Below are 22875 nucleotides of genomic sequence, written 5' to 3'. Positions count from 1 at the left end.
TTTGGGCATACACAGAGTATACCCCCTGATGTCCGTCATGAGCTCCGACACTACCAGCGGGACGACCGGGCTGCCGTTGATGACGATTTTTTGGCTTTCATGGATGTCCAGCTCCACCGTTGGGAGAACAGGTTGGGCACTTTAGCAGTGGTCGGCCATTTGACTCCCATTGAGCAGTACATGCGCTAGTATCATCAGATCACACGCCGATTGATCGGCAACCCAGCTCTGCGTCCCCCTAGTGATGTAGGATACTCAGCACTCGCGGGGCAGTACGAGGCATTGGTAAGTTTATCGTATTTAGATTTATCTAATTTCATTAATTGTTACGTTTCAAAAATAAACTTTTTTTGTTTCTGTTAAACACAAATGCAGCTGGTGGTCGTACAACGTTTACGCATCTTGGGGTTAGAGCATATGCCTTACCCTAGGCTTGCGGGGCTTGCCGCGGAGATGGTTAGGATATTCGAGGATGGTATCCGGCCGGCAGACGAGATTAGGAGCATGGCGGAGCCTGTTCCGGAGGCTGAGTATCAGGCAGCACCGGGTGCTCCCAGAAGAGGAGGCCGTGATGGCAGAGGACGCCGTGCTACTGGAGGACGCGGTGCTGCTGCTAGAGGACCTGGTGGTGGATGACACCATCTGGTAGATGAGGCGGATGAGGCCGATCCCATTCCTGAGGGCGTTCACGGTCTAGTCCATCCGCAGCCCTTGCAGGCCGGTGGCAGCTCACCTAGGGACTCACCTACGTTTACGCCGGCGCTCTTACTTGTTGAGATACCCGGGTCTTCATCACAGCTGAGCCAGGATGCATACATGGAGGAGCGTGATAACGTTGATTGGGCGGCGTTACGCGCTTCATTAGCTGATGAGCGGCCTATGAGGAATTTAGAGGGAGCTCGGATTCTTGACTTCGATGAGTTTTTTATCCCGGTTAGTATTTAAAATACTTATTTGTTCATTTAAATTATTTATTTTAAATATATATATGTTACTCATTATTTAGTACTGTTTTATATTTTAGGATTCGGCGCCAGCGGGTCCATCAGAGCCACTCACTCAAGCATTTTCTCATGGGCCTGCCGAGCCAGCGATGTCTTCCCATGTGACTCTCGAGCCACATGTAAGCTTTTAATTAAAATTAGTTTTATTCAATATAAGGTCAATATTTAATATACATATTTGATCATTAAAAGTACTTATTATTTCATTTTTTTCATATTTTAGGATTCGGCGCCAGTGGGTCCACAGGAGCTGCCTATTCCGGAGCATTCTCATTAGCCTGCCGAGACAGAGGTGTCTTCTCATGAGACTACCGAAGCGCATGTAAGTTTTTTACTTAAAACTAATTTTATTCAATATAAGGTAAATATTTATTTAATTTTTATAACCTTTACTTGGACTTCGAACAGCATGTCGTCCAGGAGACTACCTTATATTCACCACCACACCCATCTCAGGAGCCTACAGACCCATCTCAGCAGCCTACTCAAGCGCCCGTTGACACACAGGTTTGATTAAATAAATAACGTTAATGTATTCAATATAAATAAAAAATGGTACTAATATTTATATACTTTTCAGGTTCATCCTTCGGCGCCTGCGGTGGCGACTCCCGACGAGGAAGAGGTCGAGTTTCCAGACCCAGCTCAGCCTGAGGTTCTGAGCGTGCAGCGGGAACACATCCCAAGAAGAAGCACGTTCTAGTTAAGGGCGCAAGGGCTAGGGGAAGAGGAGATGATCATGGCTTGGAGAGCCCGGTTATTAAGAGGAAAAAGGGCGATGGAGACGATGGCGAGGGCGGTGGGGATGGTATGAGCCTTAGGCCTAGGGATAGTCTCCGGCATACTACATGTGGGACCCATCCTCGATAGTGTATATACATTAGTGTTGTACAATTTATCATAAATATTATCTATTTTTTGCATATTTATAAATATTATCTTAGTCTTTATTATTGTTTATAGTATCACATCCTAAATTGATAATAAAAAAAAACGTGACACATTCGAAATAAAGTTAAGAATTAATTTAAAACTAAGACGAAACCCTAAAAGATAAATAACTTAAAGCTAATGACTGCAAGTCTTCAAACAAAAAAGGACTTCGAGCACGTTTCAACCACTAAAATGACAATCCAAAGTATTGCGTATTCTTGATGTGTTGAGCCTGTTTTATTAATCGTACAAATATAACTAGAGTTCTATATAAAATATTGAAGTTCCAGAATCTCAAAGCATGATTAATATACTGCTAAACTACGTAAAAAAGATAAACTACGTAAAGAGGAGTGAAAATGTGATGGTATTAAAAATGGCAAACTCCTATAACGCAGAAAATACTGCGCTATAGGTGAGAGAAAGTTTTGGATAGCGCAGTATTTTACTGCGTTATAACACTTAACGGCTCCGTCTCCGTGAAGTGCTATAGCGCAGTAAAATACTGCGCTAAAGGTACTTTGGTAACTTTTTTTTTTGTTGGGGTATTTTGGTTCAAAATGTTTTTTTGTGGTAATTTTGGTTCCGGACTCTTCATACGGGCTGGTCTTTAATTTTTGGCCCTCCATTCGTTGGTCTTTAATTTTTGCCCTTCACTTAAATGGTGGTTGAAAATATCCCGAGGTTTAGGGTTCGAAATTCAGCAGAGTCGATAACAATAATAGTTTCGCAATGAACTTATGCCCATTCAGGCGAAGTTACATAAAACCTATGTGTCACACCCCCAACGAGAAGTATGACAGGCTCCGACCCATAGGCCGAAAGTCACCTAACTTAACAGTTACTTGGACATCACATACCATAACTCAAAGAACATCTGCATGCAGAAAAGGCCCAACATAGAAATATTCGATAATTCAACACATATGTACACATGCGGACCGACAAGGTCGCCACAATATAAGATATATCATAAAGCCGACAAGGCTATCAGAAAAATATCAAGAAGCCAAAACAAGGCCGACAAGGCCATACATAATATTTACATATCTCACTATGTCCATGAGCCTCTAAGAGTATACATATGAACATATATTATACTAACAGAAAAGTACCAAAAGATAGCAAGTCCGAAGTAGTGGTACTTGCTAACACTGCTAAAGCTGGAAAATCCTACTGTGGTTGCTCCTCGATAACTCTGTCAGCGCCTGCAGCACGAAATGCAGCGTCCCGTGCAATGGGACGCCAGTACGGATAAAAGTACTGAGTATGTAAGGCAGGAGGGTAACAACATAATTAAGATATAATGTAACATTAATAAAGGCAAAAGAAAACCGAACATCTGGAAGTAGCACAAAATACAATGCCGGATGAAATCATTGGTATGCTTACACATATAAATATATGTACGTAATAGATAGTATCCATGCCCGGCCGTAAGGCTCGGTGTTATATGTGTAAGATCATGCCCGGCCATTAAGGCTCGGTGTTATCATCATTAGCCCGCGTCCGGGGCAATATCATAACATGTCCACTACAGTGGTGTGCGCATTTACGCGCCATGCCCGGACGACTATAGCGCAGCACAGTATAGTAAAATAGTGCTTTACATTTATTTATATGTATATACCATTGTTGGTCCGAACCGGGAAAGCTGCGCAGGACCCCACTTTCCTTCCGCGATGCGGATGAAAAGCGCAATGTACTGAGGCCTCCCGCTTTCCTTCCGCGCTGCGGATGGAAAGCCTGATGGTAATGCCCAGAGCTGATTTTGGATGAGAAGTCAATGATCTGACCTTGGCCTTTCGGAGTGACATAAGGTCGGTAGCCTCCGAATAGCTTATGGAGTTCGTATCGAGTCCAAAGGAGTAATCGATGATGATAAGTAAAATAGTATTTTAAGAATCAATATAATAACAAGACAATAAGATTTGAAATACAAAGCATGGGAATAGAGTGGATTTGTTATGGAACGCTTGTGTTTTATATTCTAGTTGGATTCGTGCCAACGAAAGAGGGAAACGAACACCTTACATACCTTATCCGTCAAGCCACCACTTAAAGAGTTCCTTACACCGATGCTTGCCCTTCACCCGAACCTATATATCGAGAAATACATCTTTAATCACACTTTTATCATATTTCCATCAACTTATAAGCACTAATTATGGAAGACTAATTTGGGTTACGAAAATTTGGGCAGCATCTCCCCTATATCATCGACTTCCTCCAAATACCAAAACAATTCCCAAACAATACCAACAACATCAACAACAACATCCTCAATATTCTACAAGATAAATATGTATATTTCATCAAAAACTCTCTTCAAACCTCAATCCATAAGCCAACAACATCAACACAACAAACTATAACTTTATTCTTGTAAATATTCCTTAATCAATGTCGATAAAGAGAGAGATTCAATTATTCATACCTTATATTTACTAAAGTAGCAAGATCTTTAATATTTACTTTGTTTCCAAGCTAACTCCAACACAAAACAAAATTATAATCGCGACTACACGTTGTCCGGACCTCGATTAATATTCCGTAGCTTGAAATTTACTCAAAATCCTCACTTTTATGTGTTATAAGAGCCCCCTTGTTAGCTGAATTTTCTGGAATATTTTGGAGAATTATGATGGAGAAAATTGGGGTTTTTAACCTTTTTATAGTGGCTAGGGTCGGCAGTACTGTAGCAGCATTGTAGCAGCTCTGTTTCTGCTTTGTCAGCTGAGTTTGTAATGTCCATAATTCTCTACTCCGATGTCATATCGACAAGTGATCTGTCGCATTGGAAACTAGACTCGACGAATTTCATTTTAGGATTTGAAACACCTTAAAATTCCTAATATATATGGAGATATACCCCTCCAAGGTTGACTCAAAATTCTATTTCAAATTTTTGACAAACTTATTTTCCTTGATTTGCTTGGTCCCAGAGTTTCCCATAGCTTATTATATGAACTTAAACCCTCGTAACCATGAGATAGATGCATACAATCTCCTATATCCTAGGAAATGCTCCACGTCTAGACTTAAACAACTAACGCCTAGTAGATTTCCCGTACAAGACTACGAGGTGTAACATTCTCCCCCCCCCCCCCCCTTCAAAAACATTCGTCCTCGAATGTCGGATACCCGAGGGTTAATAAAATCTCCACGGAACTTAGTAAAGTATCTCTCGTGATTAGAGCATCTCTAATCTCCTACATGTCACAAGTTGATACGCTCAAATTACACCTATTAATGGCGTAAAGCGGACGTTGTCAAATATAGTAACCCAACAAGGTTGGGGTCGAATCCCACAGGGAATATGGAGAGAAAAGAGTACTAATCGTATGCGATACCGGTCTTTAAATGCTTTAATCCTATTCCGGATAGTTTGAATTGATTGTTGAATAATGTAATTGAATACTTTGACTTAAAATGTAATTAATGTGAGAGAGAGAGACTAAGGTTGTGTTCCCCAATTTGATTAGATATTATGCTTCAGGTTTCAAAGTGATATACTTCTAATGGTTGTTCTATGAATATGCACTTGGTCTCTTAAAGACTTCTTAATGTTTCCCAACAGTTAAGCAGTATTTCCTCTTTATGATTCTTCCGAATATAAAAGAGTTACAATCGAAGAGCGACCAATGATGCCAATTTAGACTTATTCTTATTCCTAAGTTAGTCTATTAAACGAGGGTTAACGCCTCGAGTCATTGTTATTCAATCTTACCAATATTGACTCTCTTTCCCAAGAAAAGTCAATATAATGGCTTCGGCTAATGCTTGCAATCATTACCCAACGTTACAACTCAAAGATAGAATAAATAACAACAACCATTATGCATATATCAATAATAGAAACCCATTCACATAATACCCATCATGGGATTCACAACCTTAGAATTGAAATTAGCTACTCATAATGTTTCTTGACAGAAAAAGCTTAAAGATTAACATAATACACTTACAATACTAATACAAGATGGAATGAGAGTGAAGTTGTTGCCTTAAATGCTCCAACCACTTCAAGATTAAAAACCTAGGGTTTATGCCTCTAAAATAAAATCTGAATGTTGAATTAAAACCCTACATTATGTATTTATAGAGCCAAAAATCGCGCCAAGTTTCTGGACAAAAATGCCCTTACGCCGCATTGTTACCGACCGTAACTCAGGTTACGGTCCGTCCTTCATTTCGTCATTTGACCACTTTGACGTTACGGCCACCATGCGACGGACCGTACCCTGTGTTACGGTCCGTCCTTCTGAAGCGTAAGTGGTGACAATTACTTGGCAACTCTCTGGAATTTTGGATGATGTTACGGTGAAGGGTTACGGACCGTAACATGAGTTACGAACCGTAACACTGAAGGTTTTATTGAAACTCTCTGGAAATTTAGCTCATGTTACGGTGACATGTTACGGACCGTAACACTCCACCGTAACACTGATGGTTTCAATGAAAACTTTCTGGAAATTCAGGCCCTGTTACGGTTCAAAGGTACGGACCGTAACATGAGTTACGGACCCTGTTACGGTCCGTAACATGAGTTACGGTCCATAACATGAGTTACGGAGCGTCGCTTAGCTCCAATTTGTCCGTTTTTTCAGCATTACTTCTCATTTCCGATCCTTAGTTAATCAACCCTATAAAACACAAAAATAACATAAGAAACAATGTAAAAACACTTAAAATCAAGCAACATGTCTAGTTACAAAGGCATAAAATGTGCTAAAATTCACGGCACATCACAAGTCCTAATCATAAGTCCTACATGATACCGTAATCAATGACACGCAGTCATACAATGATTATAATAATATTTCTCATCTTATTGAGTCTTGAGGGGGGGTTTAAATATAACTTTTACCTTGTAAGTAATTTGCGGATGTAGCAGAACCTTGCAAGAATCCTTTCGGAGTAGTATCATCTGTGACTGGGAATAAATGGGGATACTTGGACTTCATTTCTGCTTCGGCTTCCCATGTCATCTCTTCCTTGTCTTTACTCCTCCATAGAACCTTCACTAAAGTCACGTCTTTGTTTCGGAGTCTGCAAACTTGTCTGTCGAGAATAGAAATTGGCTCTTCCTCATATGTCAGATTTTCTGTAACTTGTATATCGTCAACAGGTACGATTCTGGATGGATCTCCAATACACTTCCTAAGGATGGACACATGGAAAACTGGATGAACTGCTTGCAGTTCTGATGGAAGCTCCAATTCATAAGCCACCTGGCCTACCCTTCGGATGATCTTATAAGGTCCGATATATCGGGGATTAAGTTTCCCTTTCTTACCAAACCGCATCACGCCTTTCATAGGTGATATCTTCAGAAACACCCTATCACCTACTTGAAATTCTAATTCTCGTCATCGTACATTTGCATAAGATTTCTGACGACTCTGAGCTGTATGCAATCGTTCTTGAATAAGCTTTATCTTTTCAATAGCCTGATGAACAAGGTCTGGCCCAAATAAGCTTGCTTCTCCGACTTCAAACCAACCGGCAGGGGACCTACACTTCCTACCATAAAGAGCTTCATACAGAGCCATTTTGATACTGGCATGATAGCTATTGTTATAAGCAAACTCTATCAAAGGCAAATGATCATCCCAACTTCCTTGGAAATCCAGTACATAAGCTCGTAACATATCTTCTAAGGTCTGAATAGTCCGCTCAGCTTGCCCGTCTGATTGCGGATGGAAAGCCGTACTAAGATTTACTCGAGTACCAAGACTTTCCTGAAAAGATTTCCAGAACTTTGCTGTGAACTGTGCGCCTCTGTCTAAAATAATTGACAGCTGAATGCCATGAAGGCGCACAATCTCCTTAAGATATAGCTTAGCATAGTCTTCAGCAGTATAGGTAGTTCTTACTGGCAAGAAATGAGCTGATTTAGTTAACCTATCAATAATCACCCAAATAGAATCGAATCTGCGGCGAGAACGGGGCAATCCCGTGACAAAATCCATGTTAATCACTTCCCACTTCCATGCTGGGATCTCCATTTCTTGTAATAAGCCATTGGGTTTCTGATGCGCGATCTTCACCCGATGGCAAGTGGGGTTGAGCTACAAAGTTAGCAATATCTTTCTTCATATCATTCCACCAATAAAATCCCTTGAGGTCGTGATACATCTTGGTGGACCCGAGATGAATTGAATACCGGGAGTAATGAAATTCTGACATAATCCTGTCCCAAAACCCGGTTACATTTGGAACGCACAAACAACATCGATGTCTGAGAAACCCATTTGAATCCAGTTCGAAGGCTGAGATCCGATTTTATTGCACTCCTTCCTTAATGTTAATTAAAACTGGATCTTCATACTGTTGAGTTTTTACATCTGAGGCAAGAGTCGATTGGGATATATTCTGTAAAGCAATTCCAGTGTCTTCCGAATCTAGTAAGCGAACTCCCAAATTTACTAAGCGATGAAGTTCTCTGGTCATTTCCAATTTTTTGCTGGCACATACAATAAACTTCCCATTGATTTGCGACTTAAGGCATCAACTACAACATTAGCTTTGCCGGGGTGATATAAAATCTCAGCATCGTAATCTTTTAGCAATTCGAGCCATCTTCGTTGCCTCAAATTCAATTCCTTTTGCCTAAATATATATTGAAGGCTTTCATGGTCCGTATAGATATCGACATGAACTCCATATAAATAATGCTGCCATATCTTAGAGCGTGAATCACTGCCGCCAGCTCTAGATCATGGGTTGGATACTTTTGCTCATGTTTCCGTAGTTGTCGGGAGGCATAAGCAATCTTTTGTCACGACCCAAACCGATGGGCCGTAACAAGTGCCTGACCACTACTGGCCAAGCACTCCTGTGCTTGCATTTACTTCTCACTGACTATCCTGGGCCCATATACAATCTGTAACTGAGCTGTACTGTTTTCCAGGCAATCAACATAAGAGACATTGTACTGGGAACTCACGGCCAACACATATATATGAATGTAAACACTGAGAGTAACAGCGTGAGCCGATTTGGCCGCTACATATATACTGTACAACAAAATAAGTGCCGATGAGGCTGCATAACAACACGACTACACATCACTGTCTACAGACCTCTATGGAGTACAAACTGTAGAAATTACAGGACAAGGCCCTGCCGTACCCATATATGCATGTAGCCGAATAGCATACCAAAAGGGGTGTAGCTCCGGATAAATGGAGCGTACTGACTGCTGCTGAGGGGAGGTCCTACTGCTGCGAATTGTCTGATTGGTTACTTGATCCTGCGGGCATGAACGCAGCGTCCACAAGAAGGGACATCAGTATGAGTAATGTATTGAGTATGTAAGGCATGATCAATAACATAGCAAAGGATACAAAGCATGAATAATAACAGGATGGAAATATAGAGCATATCATGGGATAAAAGAGTAATCTGTACATTTGAGTGCTTTTTAGGCGGGTACCATGCATGCTTAGTGCTGCGGAACGTGCAGCCCGATCCATATATATATATATATATATTATATTATATTATATTGCTGCGGAACGTGCAGCCCGATCCATTTACCCATATCCCGCGTCCGGGACGATATCATATTATACCAATTGATCAGGTGGCTATGCGTCTATAGCGCCTCACCTTTCCCCATATCCCCTATATACATATATATCATATACATATATAATATAAGTAGCATGCATGAGAGCCCAAAGAACGCTATGACTTTATCGGAGTGACGTAAGGTCGGTAACCTCCGATTATATTATGGAATAATCATGATCGTCATGTCTCACCTTGAAGGAACAATTATTATAAGGTGAGACTATCAATGAAAAATGACATCAAGGGGAAACATAGAATAAGAACAAAAATCTCATAAGGCATTAATTCATATACTCTGAAGTCTTTAGAAAATAGAGTCATTATCAAGGAATAAAATTGAGGATCAAGAAATAGCTCAATATTCTCATATTCATATTGAATCCACAACTTGAGACTTTCAAACATGAAACCATTCTCCTCATAATCATCATAGACATATTCTCATCTTTGACATCATCGTTGTCATTACAAAAACATGTCCGTCGTTGTAGTCATAAAAGCTTACAAAATCATAAACCTTTGTTTTGAAAAAATACGGACATTTCGGAAAACATTTACGAGTTATCAGGAAGGGAATCATGCCTTGGAATCATAGACTTTAACTTTTGATAACAAGGAAGATATGGAAACATTTATGAAATCATAACATAGGGATCATGCCTTTGAAAGAAATGGACGAGCCTTAACATACCTTTTTGGTCGCCTTAACTCTAACTATTCAACGCTTGGCCTCCCAGGCTTGTAAATCTATATTCAAGAAAATTTATACTATTGTTAGACTCATCTTCATAGGCCTGTCTTAAGCCCTCAAACTAACTCTTTCTAGAATCTGCTGAAATTTCGGCAGCATTTTCCCTGTTCATATGCCTAGCCCGAAATTATAATTCAGCAACCAACAACAACAACAAAAACGACAATCACATCATTTCCAACACCAATATGTACCATAAAACATCCCACACGATGTTTTCCAATTTCCACAACCAAGCAACTCGTTATACAATTATTTAACGACTTTATCTCCGTAAATAAACCAAAATTAACATTAATAATAGGAGATTCATACCTTATTTTTGTTAAAACAGCGATATCTTCAATATCCACCTTGAATCCACCGCAAAACCATACTAGAATCACATCCATGCGTTTATCCGAGCTTCGATTAATACTCTATTGCTTAAAAATTGCTTACTTGTGATCTCCTCTCTTTCTCTCTCCAAAAATCTGGAATTTTCCAGCAAAATCTGGTGAAAAAAAAAAAAAAGGGTCTTACCCTTTTTATAAGGGTCAAATTCGGGTCAAATCTGGGTTGGGTTTACTGTAGCAATTACTGTAGCAGTATTGTAGTAGTACTGTAGCAGCTCTGTTTCTGCTTTGTCAGCTGAGTTTGTAATGTCCATAATTCTCTACTCCGATGTCCTATCGACGAGTGGTCTGTCGCATTGGAAACTAGACTCGACGAACTTCATTTTAGGATTTTGAAACACCTTAAAACTCCTAATATACATGGAGATATACCCCTCCAAGGTTGACTCAAAATTCTATTTTAAATTTTCGACAAACTTATTTTCCTTGATTTGCTTGGTCCCAGAGTCTCCCATAGCTTATTATATGAACTTAAACCCTCGTAATCATGAGATAGATGCATACAATCTCCTATATCCTAGAAAATGCTCCACGTCTAGACTTAAACAACTAATGCCTAATAGATTTCCCGTACAAGACTACGAGGTGTAACACTATGCCAGAGACGACAGACTTTGCCTTGTAAGGCAAACTTTTAGTTAAGGCATAACAGCCTTATAAAGCAGATTTTTAGCTATGCCTAGCAGACTTTTTGCAAAAGTCTTGCCTTTCAAAATCTTTTTTTTTTGACTGAGCGGGGGTTCGAACCCTGAGCCTCGAAATATTTTCGGTCACCTTTTTAAGCGAAGGGCAAAAATTAAAGACCAGCAATTTGCGGGGAAAAATTAGAGACCACTCCAAAAGAAGGGCAATCCGCAAAAAAAAAAAGGAATTGGGTTGTTATTGGGAACAGGCTGCAATATGTAAAAATTGTCGATATTGGTCACTTTTCATCTTTTTTTCTGAAAAATAGCTATTGCTTCAAATTTCAAATTACGCAAGTAAAATTCTAGAATAATATCATGAGGTTTACCTAAAAGTTTGAAACTCTATGATAGTGACCATTTTTAATTACAAATACAAAAAATGACTAATTATGAATTTTACCCCTGAAATGTGGGTCTTGGTCCGGTTAGTGGGAACTGGGAATTCATGAATGGATATTTCAGTATTTGCATTAACTAATAGTGTAATTTTTTTTCCCATCAACTAGTAGCATAATCAGTATTCGCAAATCAATGTTTATTTTACATTTTTATCCGGTATTTTTACTTTGATACAAAATATAGAATTTGAAGTTGGAAAGTATTTCATGTAAAATAACAATTTTCAATCACAAGGTTTAAAAATTTTTCCAGAGTGAAACTCATGTCCCAATGCATTAGCTTCAAATACCCTTTTTCAAATTTAATTTCAAATACTTAATTTTTTCCAACTTCAAGAAATATTTCTCGATCGAAAGCCCGGAAATGGATAAGCACCCAGTAGTATCAGTGTTTCTCCCTTTTTACGGGTCCTATGAGGCGTAATTCAGAATTAGTTGAGCCAGTGAGTACCGAAAATATATGGTTATACCAAATTCTTTTTATGGAAAATCTAAAATTCATCAAAAAGAAAAGTATAATGTGTGTCAGCAGTCTAATCAGGATGTCCTACGTACAAACACTATGATTAATTAGAATCTTTTGCTAATCCACCCTGTTTAGTTGTCAACTTGTTCATGTTCTTCTTAATTTACTTATGATGTTCTAACAGACATAAAAGAAATTAAATGTTAAATTAAAGAAATCAAAAAGTCATGTATCGTGCTACAACTTCTTCGAATAGGCATGAATGACTTGGCCTCCTCATTTAGTCAACCATGCTATACATATGATGTTGACATGTAAAGAAACGAAAATATCTGCAAATTTAATGTACTACCTAGTATATATCAAAAGAAAAATAAATAATAAAGGGCTAAGTCTGAGTAGCACAGGAAAGGAGGAATCGGTTTTATGACTCATTATAATTTTTTTATGTGTATATGATTTTTCTTCATAGGAGATTATTATGTAGAGTTAGCATTCACTGTCTAATTTTTGGCCTTATCTTTAAAAAATAAATATTATTATGATGTTTCAAATTTCACGAGTGGAACTCCAAGATGATATCCTAGAATTTCACTTGTAGCACTAGAAACTTCAGGACAATAGCTATTTTTAGTTATATGAGTTAAAAGCTATATGAATTCTATCCGACCTTAATAAGATGATTTTTAAAAATTATAACAGATCATAAGAGATTATTTCGTCGTGAACATTATGATGTGTAATTTTTGTCCATTTGTTAATTATAACAAGCTTAAGGATTCTGTCTTTTGTTTTAATCAAAAGGCAGACATTTAATCGCCGCATTAATAGATAAGACAACATCCGAGCTACGTTCTCTACAGTTGCATATTTGTCCGAAATTTGAACAATTATATATTAATTTTGTCTCTACTTCAACAAAGACCAATTTTATTCCTAAACTGTCAAATTAATTTATATATACTTCCAGTAATAATAATTTAAATTATTAAAAACGTCTACACATATTGTTGAACAATTGAAAAAGGTCCAAATACACTGTTATCCCACCATATCTGCAGCCAAATCAAATCGATCTTTTTACAGTTGAAAATCGTTAGTAAAAGACATATTTGAGGCGAAAAATAACTGTACGAATTCCTATAAGCCAAAAAGTAAAAGAAGGTAATACAAAATGAAACTCCTTATATATAGTAGTTTTTTTTTTTTCAATCGACATTCAAATAGGGCGACCATGCTTGTGGAGAGGGTGCGTCACAAGAAATCGGGCTTGAAGCAATTGTAATCAAGACTCTTTTTTCGAATGGATAATAAGGACTCTTTTTGGCATAACTAATCACTTTTTAACCGTGAGGGGGAGATCCTTTAGAATCCTCGTGAATCGTGTATTTGTAATAATGCAGAAATTATTGTTTCAATTCTAAAATTAGGTTATTTATCCGTTCTTTCGAATAATATATTTTTTATCTGTTATTTAATGTAAACATCATATGCAAGCAAATTTTTACCTGAATAACCCTTGAAAAAATTGTTGAAGAAGCCTTCAAGTGTGTCTTATTAATTAACTCTCTTTAGAGAGAGACAGTTGAGAGAGAAAGAATGGATAAGCTTCAAGTAGAGATATATATTACCCCACATGGATGTACATGAGCTTAAGGCGACATGGGATGTTGCACAAAAAGCAAGTAATAGGGGTTGGCATGCTTGCTTGGTTGGCATGCTTGCTTGTTTATTGTTTTAGTGCAAAGAATCTGGAGCTGTGTTTCACTTTCGAGGTTACAAATTACAATAATGATTTCAAGAAACACATTGGAATTCTAGTTAGTCAAACGACTATGATTTACAGTGGTTACGTTGTTTGGATTTTTTAAAAATATGATCAGGTGCGTGTCGAATTTGATAGGATGAGACATCATTTTTGAAGAGTTCGAACACAGGCGGAGTCAAGATTTAAAGCTTATGAGTTTTGGATTCTAATCTTCTTTAAGTTACTAGGTGCTAAATAAGTAATTATTTGTATGTCCTCAATAGATTTTTAAGACAAATACAAAATTCAAATAAAAGTTATTGAGTTTGACCGATCCCGTTGCAGATACTCTAGCTCCGCCCCTGAGTCCGAGCAACATGCACAATGATAATAGCGTGTCATATGACGAATGAGTTAGACCCTGTTGCCGGATTATATTTAAGTGGAGAAAGATACAAAAATAGATTCATTATCCCCAAGTTTCGAACTTGCCAGCTACTCCCTCCATCACAAAATATGTCACCTTAGCATATATCACGCCCATTAAGAAATCAGTAAATATAATGTGGAGTTTTATAAACAAAACTACCCCTATTTATCAGATTGTTTTTAGGATTGAACAATATAAAAGAGGAGTACTTAAATGCGAAGAGCATAGTTGAGAACACTTTCCAATATTTGTCTTGAATTTATAAGATCGACACTTATTTGGGATGACTTTTGTTTGCTAAGGTGATATTTTGGGATGGAGGAAGAAATATTTAAGTAGATAAAATAGAAGAATATATTTATTAATCAGAAAAGGCCAAATATACCCCTTACTATTGGAAAAGGGCCAACTACACCCCTCATTATACTTTGAGTCCAAATATACCCCTACCGTTATACTTTGACACAAATATACCCCTTCACCGTTAAAGTTGACCAAGGTAGATATCTAATCCTATGTAGCACTGATATTTGATGAGGTGAATGTCACGTGGCATGCCACTTCAGCACCCCTAACCCATTATGCCCCTCTGCTCTATTTGTTCTTCCACCACCAAATTTTCTTTCCCCTCCACCATCATTGCCACCATTAGTAGATGAACGAGAGAAGATCCACTGCCTTTCGCCATTTCTAGAAGCTTCCAATTAGGGCTTTGCTTTCACTTCAGTGAAGAGTGTGAACTGCGTGTTAGTGAGTGACTGTGTGTTTGTTTTGATGGGTACTTTTTGAGCAGTGTTTAAAGGTGGGAAATGGAAATTAAAAAGCAGTGAAAAAGAGAGAAGTAGCATTTGCAAATTGTAGAATCTGCGCCTCACGCGATGTAAAAGAGCGTTTGATGTACGTGTCAGTAATGGAGACAATGGTGATGGAGGGAAAGAGAAATTTAGCGGTGGAAGAATAAATAGATCAAGAAAAGGGTATAATGGGTTAGGGGTGCTGAGGTGAAATGTCATGTGACATCCAACTCATCAAATAACAATGTCAGGATTAAATATCCACCTTGATCAATTTTAATAGTGAAAGTGTATATTTACGCTCAAAGTATAACGGTAGATATATATTTAGACACAAAGTATAACGAGGAGTTTATTAACCCTTTTCTTATGGTACGAGGGAATATTTGACCCTTTTCCGTTTATTATTCACCAAATTTTGAATTGTTCCGTTAACCAGCCCTCGAATATTTTTAGACTACAAAAGAAAAAAGAAAAAAGAAAAAAAAAGACGGTCAGTCAGGCCAGACTGGGAGAACATATCGCTAAACGTTACATTGGTTTTGCCTCGAGAAAGAGCTTCTTCAGTAACTGTGCACGTGCAAACCACTGTCATGTCTCCCCTCATTTTAACCCTAAGTTCTGCAGCTACTTATTACACTAAAAAGATTTTAAAGAAGAAAACAAATACTGAAAGAGGAAAATTATGTTGGAAAATAAGCTTATATAAATACTATTTTTTTGCTTCGATTTGTTTGGCTTGATTCGGAGTGCGAATGTCAAACTAATTAATGTTTGGTGTGAATTTTCAGACATAAAGTCTTCAATTTTTTCAAAATAAAATTTACATATCTAAAAACAAAATAAAAGTATTTAGGGTCAAAGAAAAATTCTTTAACTCTTCAAATAATAACTAAGACAAACTAATTGAAACGGATGAAGTACTACAATTGTTAAGTAAATAGCATGGTCATTACTAGAACTCAACTGCAACAGCTTTAGTCAAAACTCTGTATATCTATGTTAAGAAAGTTACTCAATATATCTAAATAATTTATTTAGAACCCAATTAACTGTATATTCTAGAATTCAGAACCATAAATTCAGAAGTCTGTATCCAACTCTATCATGATTATGAAATAACGATGTGCTCGTGCTAATTAGATGCAACTCACACAACTATGAGTTTCATAAATAATCATGAATTTCCTATTTGCTTGTCTTTGATATAAGGAAGAGTTGAAATTAGTCTATGATCTAAGTTCATATGGGATGGAACTCATCAACAAACTAGCAAATTTACAACATCCATTTGATCAATTTATGACAAACATTTCATATCATATGATCATCATAACAAACTCACAAAACCCAAAAACCTAACCTGAAAAAGGACTTTTAACTCAGTTTGATGTGACTAAAAGAAACAATCATGAAGAACTCAAAATGGTCTAACATCTGAAATCCCTTTACCTAAGAATCTTTGCTAAGAATTCTTGAAGAGTGAGAGAGGAAGAGAGAGAACTTTAACTAATTAAAGGTCACGGCCCTCAAGTTTTGGATCGTGACACACGATCCAAAACTTGAGGGCGATGAACTTAAACAAGTAAATCAAAGAAAATTACCCGGCCCTTCTACGAATCTCAACTAGTTAAAATGGAGGTCGACCTGTTGCCCAATAGGCCTCGGAAGGCAATTGAACATTATTGAGAAGATTTGGTGGCATTCCATGAAACATCGACGGGTCAGCTAACAGTTGTTGTTGTTGTTGTTGTCCTTGTCCTGGAGCTGTCGCTCCAGGAGAACCTAGTGAACCTCCTTGAACCGGAAGCTGATTTGAGTCATCCTCCTCTAATGGAAGCCTTTCATAAGCAGCATTGCTAAATGAAGCCGCCATAATCACAACCGGACCAGATGCCATAAGTGACCCTACCACACAACCTCCCACCACCTGACCTTGTCCGCCAGCTAAGTATATAGTCAACCCTGAAGCTGCTGGCGGAGCTGGTGGTGGGAGAAAAGATCCTGCTAAGGATAAAATCTCAAAGCGCCCGTGTAAGGTTGCAATTGCCCCTGATAAGCCCAAAACAAGGTAACATTACCAACTCGGTCATCGAAAAAAAATGAAATTTATAAATAAATTTAAAAAAAAAAAAAAAAAAATTGTACCTGGTGAAGCTGGTTGTCTTAAGTTTACATTTGTAACATTGCCTGTTCCACTCATAATACACACTCCTCTTTGACGTCTTCTTGAAAAATTTGAAACACTTTCCATAATATCACAACCATCAGCAATTTCCATAACATGAGTTCTAAGGGCATTTGCGCTATCCCTAGTGATAATTATAGGTGCCTTAGGCTTATTTTTGGATCCAGCAGGCCTACCTCTTGGCCTTCTATTGAACTCACCTTCTCTATTTGTTCCGTTAAAGCCTAATTCATCAGTCGATTCGCCAGCATTCGAGTTATTATTGTTATTGTTGTTGTTGTCATCGTGGTTATTGTTGTTGTCTTCGCGATCTCGCTTTTGCCCGGACATGTTTAGGCCACTTGTTCCACTTTGTTCGTCTTCCGAGCTTTGGAACTGAAGTTGTTGGTGGTGGTGGTGGTTCTGGTGTTGTAAGTTGAAATTCCTCGTGTGGAAAGGAGGGGGGAGCGAATTGTTCGACGGATCCATAGAAATTTAGTTTAATTGTCAGAGAGGCAGATCTAGAGCAAGTTCAACAGATTGATCAGTTGAACCACTAGCTAGCTACTTTCAGATCGAATTACTTATACATATGAAATGAAATATGAAAATCTAAATAAGTCTAGTAGATCACATCTACTTTGACCCGTTGACTCAAAACTCTGAATCTGTCTCTGATAATTGTACTTGTTTCTTGGGATGTAGATGTATGGAAAGAGTGAGAAAGAACTAAAGTTGAGAAGCAAAGAAAATGAAAGTACAAGAAAGGGAAAGGTTGTAATGATTTGAAAAGATAGATAATGATTTTATTGAAACAAAAAAGAAGAGAAAATTGAATTCACTTTGTTTCTTTAGTTTGCAGAAGAGAATAGAGAAGGAGCTGAGTTAGGGTTAGCTAATAACTTAGCTTTAGAAAAACAGAAGACTTAGATCTGATGGAGTTTTTGTATATTTTTTTTTTTTTTTTTTGGTTTTGCTATGTCTAAGTGTGATATGGACGGTGAACTGGTCCCCTCCCCTCCCCCACCCCCTAATGTTATTTAATTTGAGCTACTTTCTGTCAAATAATTTTTACAGTAATGGATTGTTAAATGACAATTCATAATTCATAGAAAATATGATTAGTAACCTAGAAAATAAGGTATATATATTATCTGCTACAACAATGTTAAACAAGGTTGTTTAACTATGTATATACGTCAAAAGGTGCAAGTAGCACACATCGAGGATAAAATAAATATTGAAAGTCATTTAAGATGGCTTGTTTTTTGGATAGTCTCTTGGAATATATCAATGCATAATGGACTTGGCGAAAGAAAGATGATAATGAAAGAAAAAGATCTATATGTACGCGATTCTAATTAGGAATATGTTTAAATCATGTAATATGTTTACTTTAGGTACAATGCTAAGAGTCTTTACACTAGTAGACATCCTTATTTCAGTAGAAAATATATATACATATATATAAAGTAGTACTTTACATTTTGATTTTTTACTTTGTGTAAATATGTAATGTTGGCTTAAGATAATTTTTAAATGGACAAACATGGACAATGAAGATTCATAGTCTACCCCAACAAATATTTGGACTGAGACTTGTTTATTGTTATCGATACCTGCTACGGCAGGCTGATAGTGTGAATTTCTTTTTTATACTATGATTAGTAATCTTGAAGTTCAACTGTTTTTTTGGTAGCTGTCCATTTCTTTGGCTGTACCAATCCATAAGTGTTCCTTTTGTTTTGAGTTTTCCTTGACTTAAAGATAAAGAAGGAAAGCTTTTCTCGTCACACAGTTAAATACTGAAACGTGATTGGTTAAGGTTTTCTTTGCTTTCATTGTAGCATATTGGTACATTAAATGTCTTACAACTTCTTGCATAGACAGTGCTATTCATCCATGTTGCTAGTTGCTGGCTTTTCATTTGACCACCTTTATTCTCTTTTTTAACTAAATCCATAAGCCCCCTCACTCCCACACCCATGAAACAAAAGGAGACATCATAGGTGGAGAGATATTTGCATTCAAACATTTGACATATAGTTTAGAAAACAAGCAGTTATTTATTGTACTATTTTTCTACCCTTAACTTTTCTAATTGATATAGGAGTCAAATTAGTAGATGTGGCGAGTTGAAGCACCTCGTTTGACGATCTCCATAAGTTGTGTGTTATTGTACGTCAATATAATCTGATGGGTATAAAGCATTTATAAACGGACAGTGTATACAACTTACTTCATTTAGTGTTAGCGGGTCAGCCAGATTCAAGATTTGAAATTTATAAAATTTTATAGTTACCTCAAATTAATATAGCATAATAATAATAATAATAATAAGGATTCACAGTTAAATACTTACAAATATTTAATGATTTTTTACTCTATACACAACGTCTCTGCAAAAGCTATTATTTCATGCGAACTCATAGTTTATTCTCTAAAGCCGCCCTGATCCACATCCTTTTGCAATGTGACACGTGTCTAAACACACACACACCCCTCCAAAAACCGGTCTACTGTTTGAACTTCATCCCATATCAGAAACAGAATATATTTGTTTGCCAAATTTCATTCAGTTTTTCCAGCATCAATCACAAGTTTGCTGAACAATCAAATGTCATTTCATCATAATCCCGATAATGCGCATGAATTTATGTATATAGATTATGAGAATTAAGGAAAAAATAGTCGGAATATGCACAAAACATGAATAATTGATTGAGCAAATAAGTAAAGAACGAGTCACTTTGAAATCATTAGAGACTATCCAAAAGGACAAGCTGTTTCCAATAATTTAATGATGATGTTGACTAAATAATCCAAATCTCGTTATTAGATGGACCGACGACGAAAGAGCCAAAAGAGTTCAATTTAGAGCAAAAAAGAAATTTTGTGATTAGTTATAATAGGGGCGAAATTTCATTAAAAGTGTTCAAAATTATTTATATATAATACACTTTCTTTTTGACATATATATATATATATATATTTAATATGTTTACTATACATATGATTTTTCAATTAAGAGTGTCCAACTAATCATTGTCATTGTATTGTATGTGGCTACACTACCGGTTAAAGGATTTTTTAAGAAAATAAAAATAAATAAACCATCAACTTAGGTTGTGATCTCTTTGGCATGAAAGTTAGGCTTGACCCCAGTCATGCAGTGTCGAATTCAAGATTTTCACTCAAGGTTTCGGAAAAAATAACAAAAGTTAAATATCACAAATAATATCGTTACTAGGAATCGAACCATGGATGCTAAATACAATTTTGAACACCGTAGATCGCTTGAGCTACCCTTTTGCATTTATTTAGGGTATTCATATGTATATAAACACAGAAAATGTCCCCTATATATATAATGTAATTTTTTGCCAAGGATGTTCCATGAACACCTTCTAAATCCGCCCTTATTGCCATGTCCAAAAAGCGGTTAAAGGTAAAATATGATTTAGTAGAAGTAGCAATAAGACTATAAGTTATAACACATGTCATGTATTTGTTAGGTTAATATAAACATCAAATGTCGATATGTGATAAGGGCCAGAGCTAGCCCTTCGAGCATGGATTCTGGCGAATTCAGTAGCTTTCGTCCGAATCATATATTTTTATTAAACCTTTTGTGAAATATGTATAAATTATTAGTTTCGAACCCAGTAAGTTTAAAGAATTAGAACCCGAACCCACAAGCTTTAAATCCTGGTTCCGCCTCTATATGTGATTGAGAAAATACATAGGAAAATAAGAGATTGTTAACGGCGACCAAGATCTGTGCTTTTATTTTGTTTATTAATTAAACGGTTACTCCACGTAATTGGGATTTCGAAATAAGATGGTTTGACTGCATAAACATAGAGCTAGCTAGCATGGATGCTGGGTCTTATGAAAGTGAATATGGACGTAGGCGACACTGGCTTTAGTTTGCTAAAACTATAGAAAGTGAACCATTTTGAAATATGCTTTTACATATTGATGTTTTTTTATTGAAAAAAAAAAAGAAAAAAAAAAGGGTAGAGCTATAGTTAATGGTGGACACATTCTTTAGTAAGAATTTTTTTAAGAGGCGAATTTAGAATTTTTATATTATGAATGCACCATTAAAGAAAGGAGAAATAAGAAACCATTAAGTGGAATCAATCTCTATTTCTCTTGATAAATAACTCAACATTCAATCAACCACACTATTTAGACTTTTTGGAGCATGGGGCCAACAAATAATATTAGATCAATTCTAGAAAAAATATACAGAAAATATCTAGTTTTGCGGAGGGATCATGGGTTCACATGTACCATAGTTTAGATAGTAAAATAGTGGCCCATATATGTAACAGTTTGAGGCCTTAGGGTGATTAATTTGAGCTTGGAGGGTATAGAGACATTATGATTGGAGGTTTTTTGTGTTGAAGAAGATAATATTGCTACTGGCGGGAATAATAAATACAATTTCACAAAGTTCAGGGGAAAATTTAGACCATTTCCCAAATTTCAAGGGCAAATTTGAATTGCTTTTCTCTTGTTAAAAGAGGTCACATGTTGAAAAAATCCTGTCGTCAGTGAATAAGGCACATTTGAACCAATTTTATAATGGCAGAGGCATTTTTTATCCAAGCTATTGACGTATGGCATACTTGAGCCGTTCCCCATAGTTCAACGACATATTTGAACATTTCCCCAATTCGACTAGCATATATATCGACTAGAAAACCAACTCTCTCATGCATTACGCAAAATTTACAACAATGAGCATAGTTATATTTTTTATTTATAGACCAGTATTTCTTGAACTCACCTTTAAAAACATGGTAGATTTAAGTGTATACGCTCATGAGTTTAATCTAATAATTTTAGCCTAAATTCTGTCAACGGATTTAGATTGGTCTGAAACTTGATGGGTTCATCACAAACCGATTGATACTCATTGATTCACCATGACTAATATCGCATTTTTGTCATTTCGGGGTCTTGAAAAATGAATTTATAATTATCGGAGTTTTTGGTGTCTGTTAGTACTAAGCCTGTCAATTGGGCGGGTCGGCCCGGGACCGGCCCACCTAATCCGGCCCATAACCGGCCTGGCCCTCAACCCGGTAAGAGGGTGGTGGGTTGGGCTAGTGGAAAAAAATTAGGGGGCTGGGCCGGACATTCCATGTAGCCTGGTAGCCCGGCCCACTAACAGGCCTGGGTTCTAGCCCACCGGGGGCCCGACCTGACCCCTTCGAATTAATTTTTTTTAAAAAAATCATAAATAGGCACTTTTACATATATATGACAGATTTCGTAACTTCCACCATTTCTTCTTTTTTCTCCTATATGCTGTGAAAAATAAGTTGGTAACACCAAAAATTATGACGGCAGAGAAAATATCTTTTCGTGAACACGATTCGAGCAAATTAATATAATAACACGATTGAGAATCATGGATATTATTATAAAAATAATCAATTAGCATAATTAAAAGGAACATAGTTACGTCGAAATGCTGTGTCATCAGTCATCCCTACTGATAGCTGAGTT

The 22875-nt window shown here is 37.0% G+C and overlaps 1 protein-coding gene across 1 annotated transcript; it reads right to left on the bottom strand.

Moving 5' to 3' along the window:
- Positions 1-16438: 16438 nt before the first annotated feature.
- Positions 16439-18322, bottom strand: LOC132608745 (AT-hook motif nuclear-localized protein 24-like). Its single transcript, XM_060322477.1, has 2 exons — positions 17334-18322; positions 16439-17237 (listed from the first exon to the last, which is right to left on the bottom strand). The coding sequence occupies exons 1-2, from the start codon at positions 17839-17841 to the stop codon at positions 16816-16818; spliced, it is 930 nt and encodes a 309-aa protein (XP_060178460.1). The 5' UTR covers positions 17842-18322; the 3' UTR covers positions 16439-16815.
- Positions 18323-22875: the final 4553 nt, after the last annotated feature.

This window comes from Lycium barbarum, chromosome 9 (genome assembly GCF_019175385.1).
Source record: "Lycium barbarum isolate Lr01 chromosome 9, ASM1917538v2, whole genome shotgun sequence".
NCBI lineage: Eukaryota > Viridiplantae > Streptophyta > Magnoliopsida > Solanales > Solanaceae > Lycium > Lycium barbarum.
The sequence above is the reverse complement of the archived record's forward strand: the minus strand, read 5'-3'. Positions and strand labels throughout refer to the sequence as shown.

Excerpts from the sequence above, each read along its gene's own strand:
- LOC132608745 (XM_060322477.1), bottom strand. The coding sequence starts at position 17,841 with ATGGATCCGTCGAACAATTCGCTCCCCCCTCCTTTCCACACGAGGAAT. Across the intron at positions 17,238-17,333 it reads AAGACAACCAGCTTCACCAG|GGGCAATTGCAACCTTACAC; the intron begins GTACAATTTTTT and ends TGGGCTTATCAG.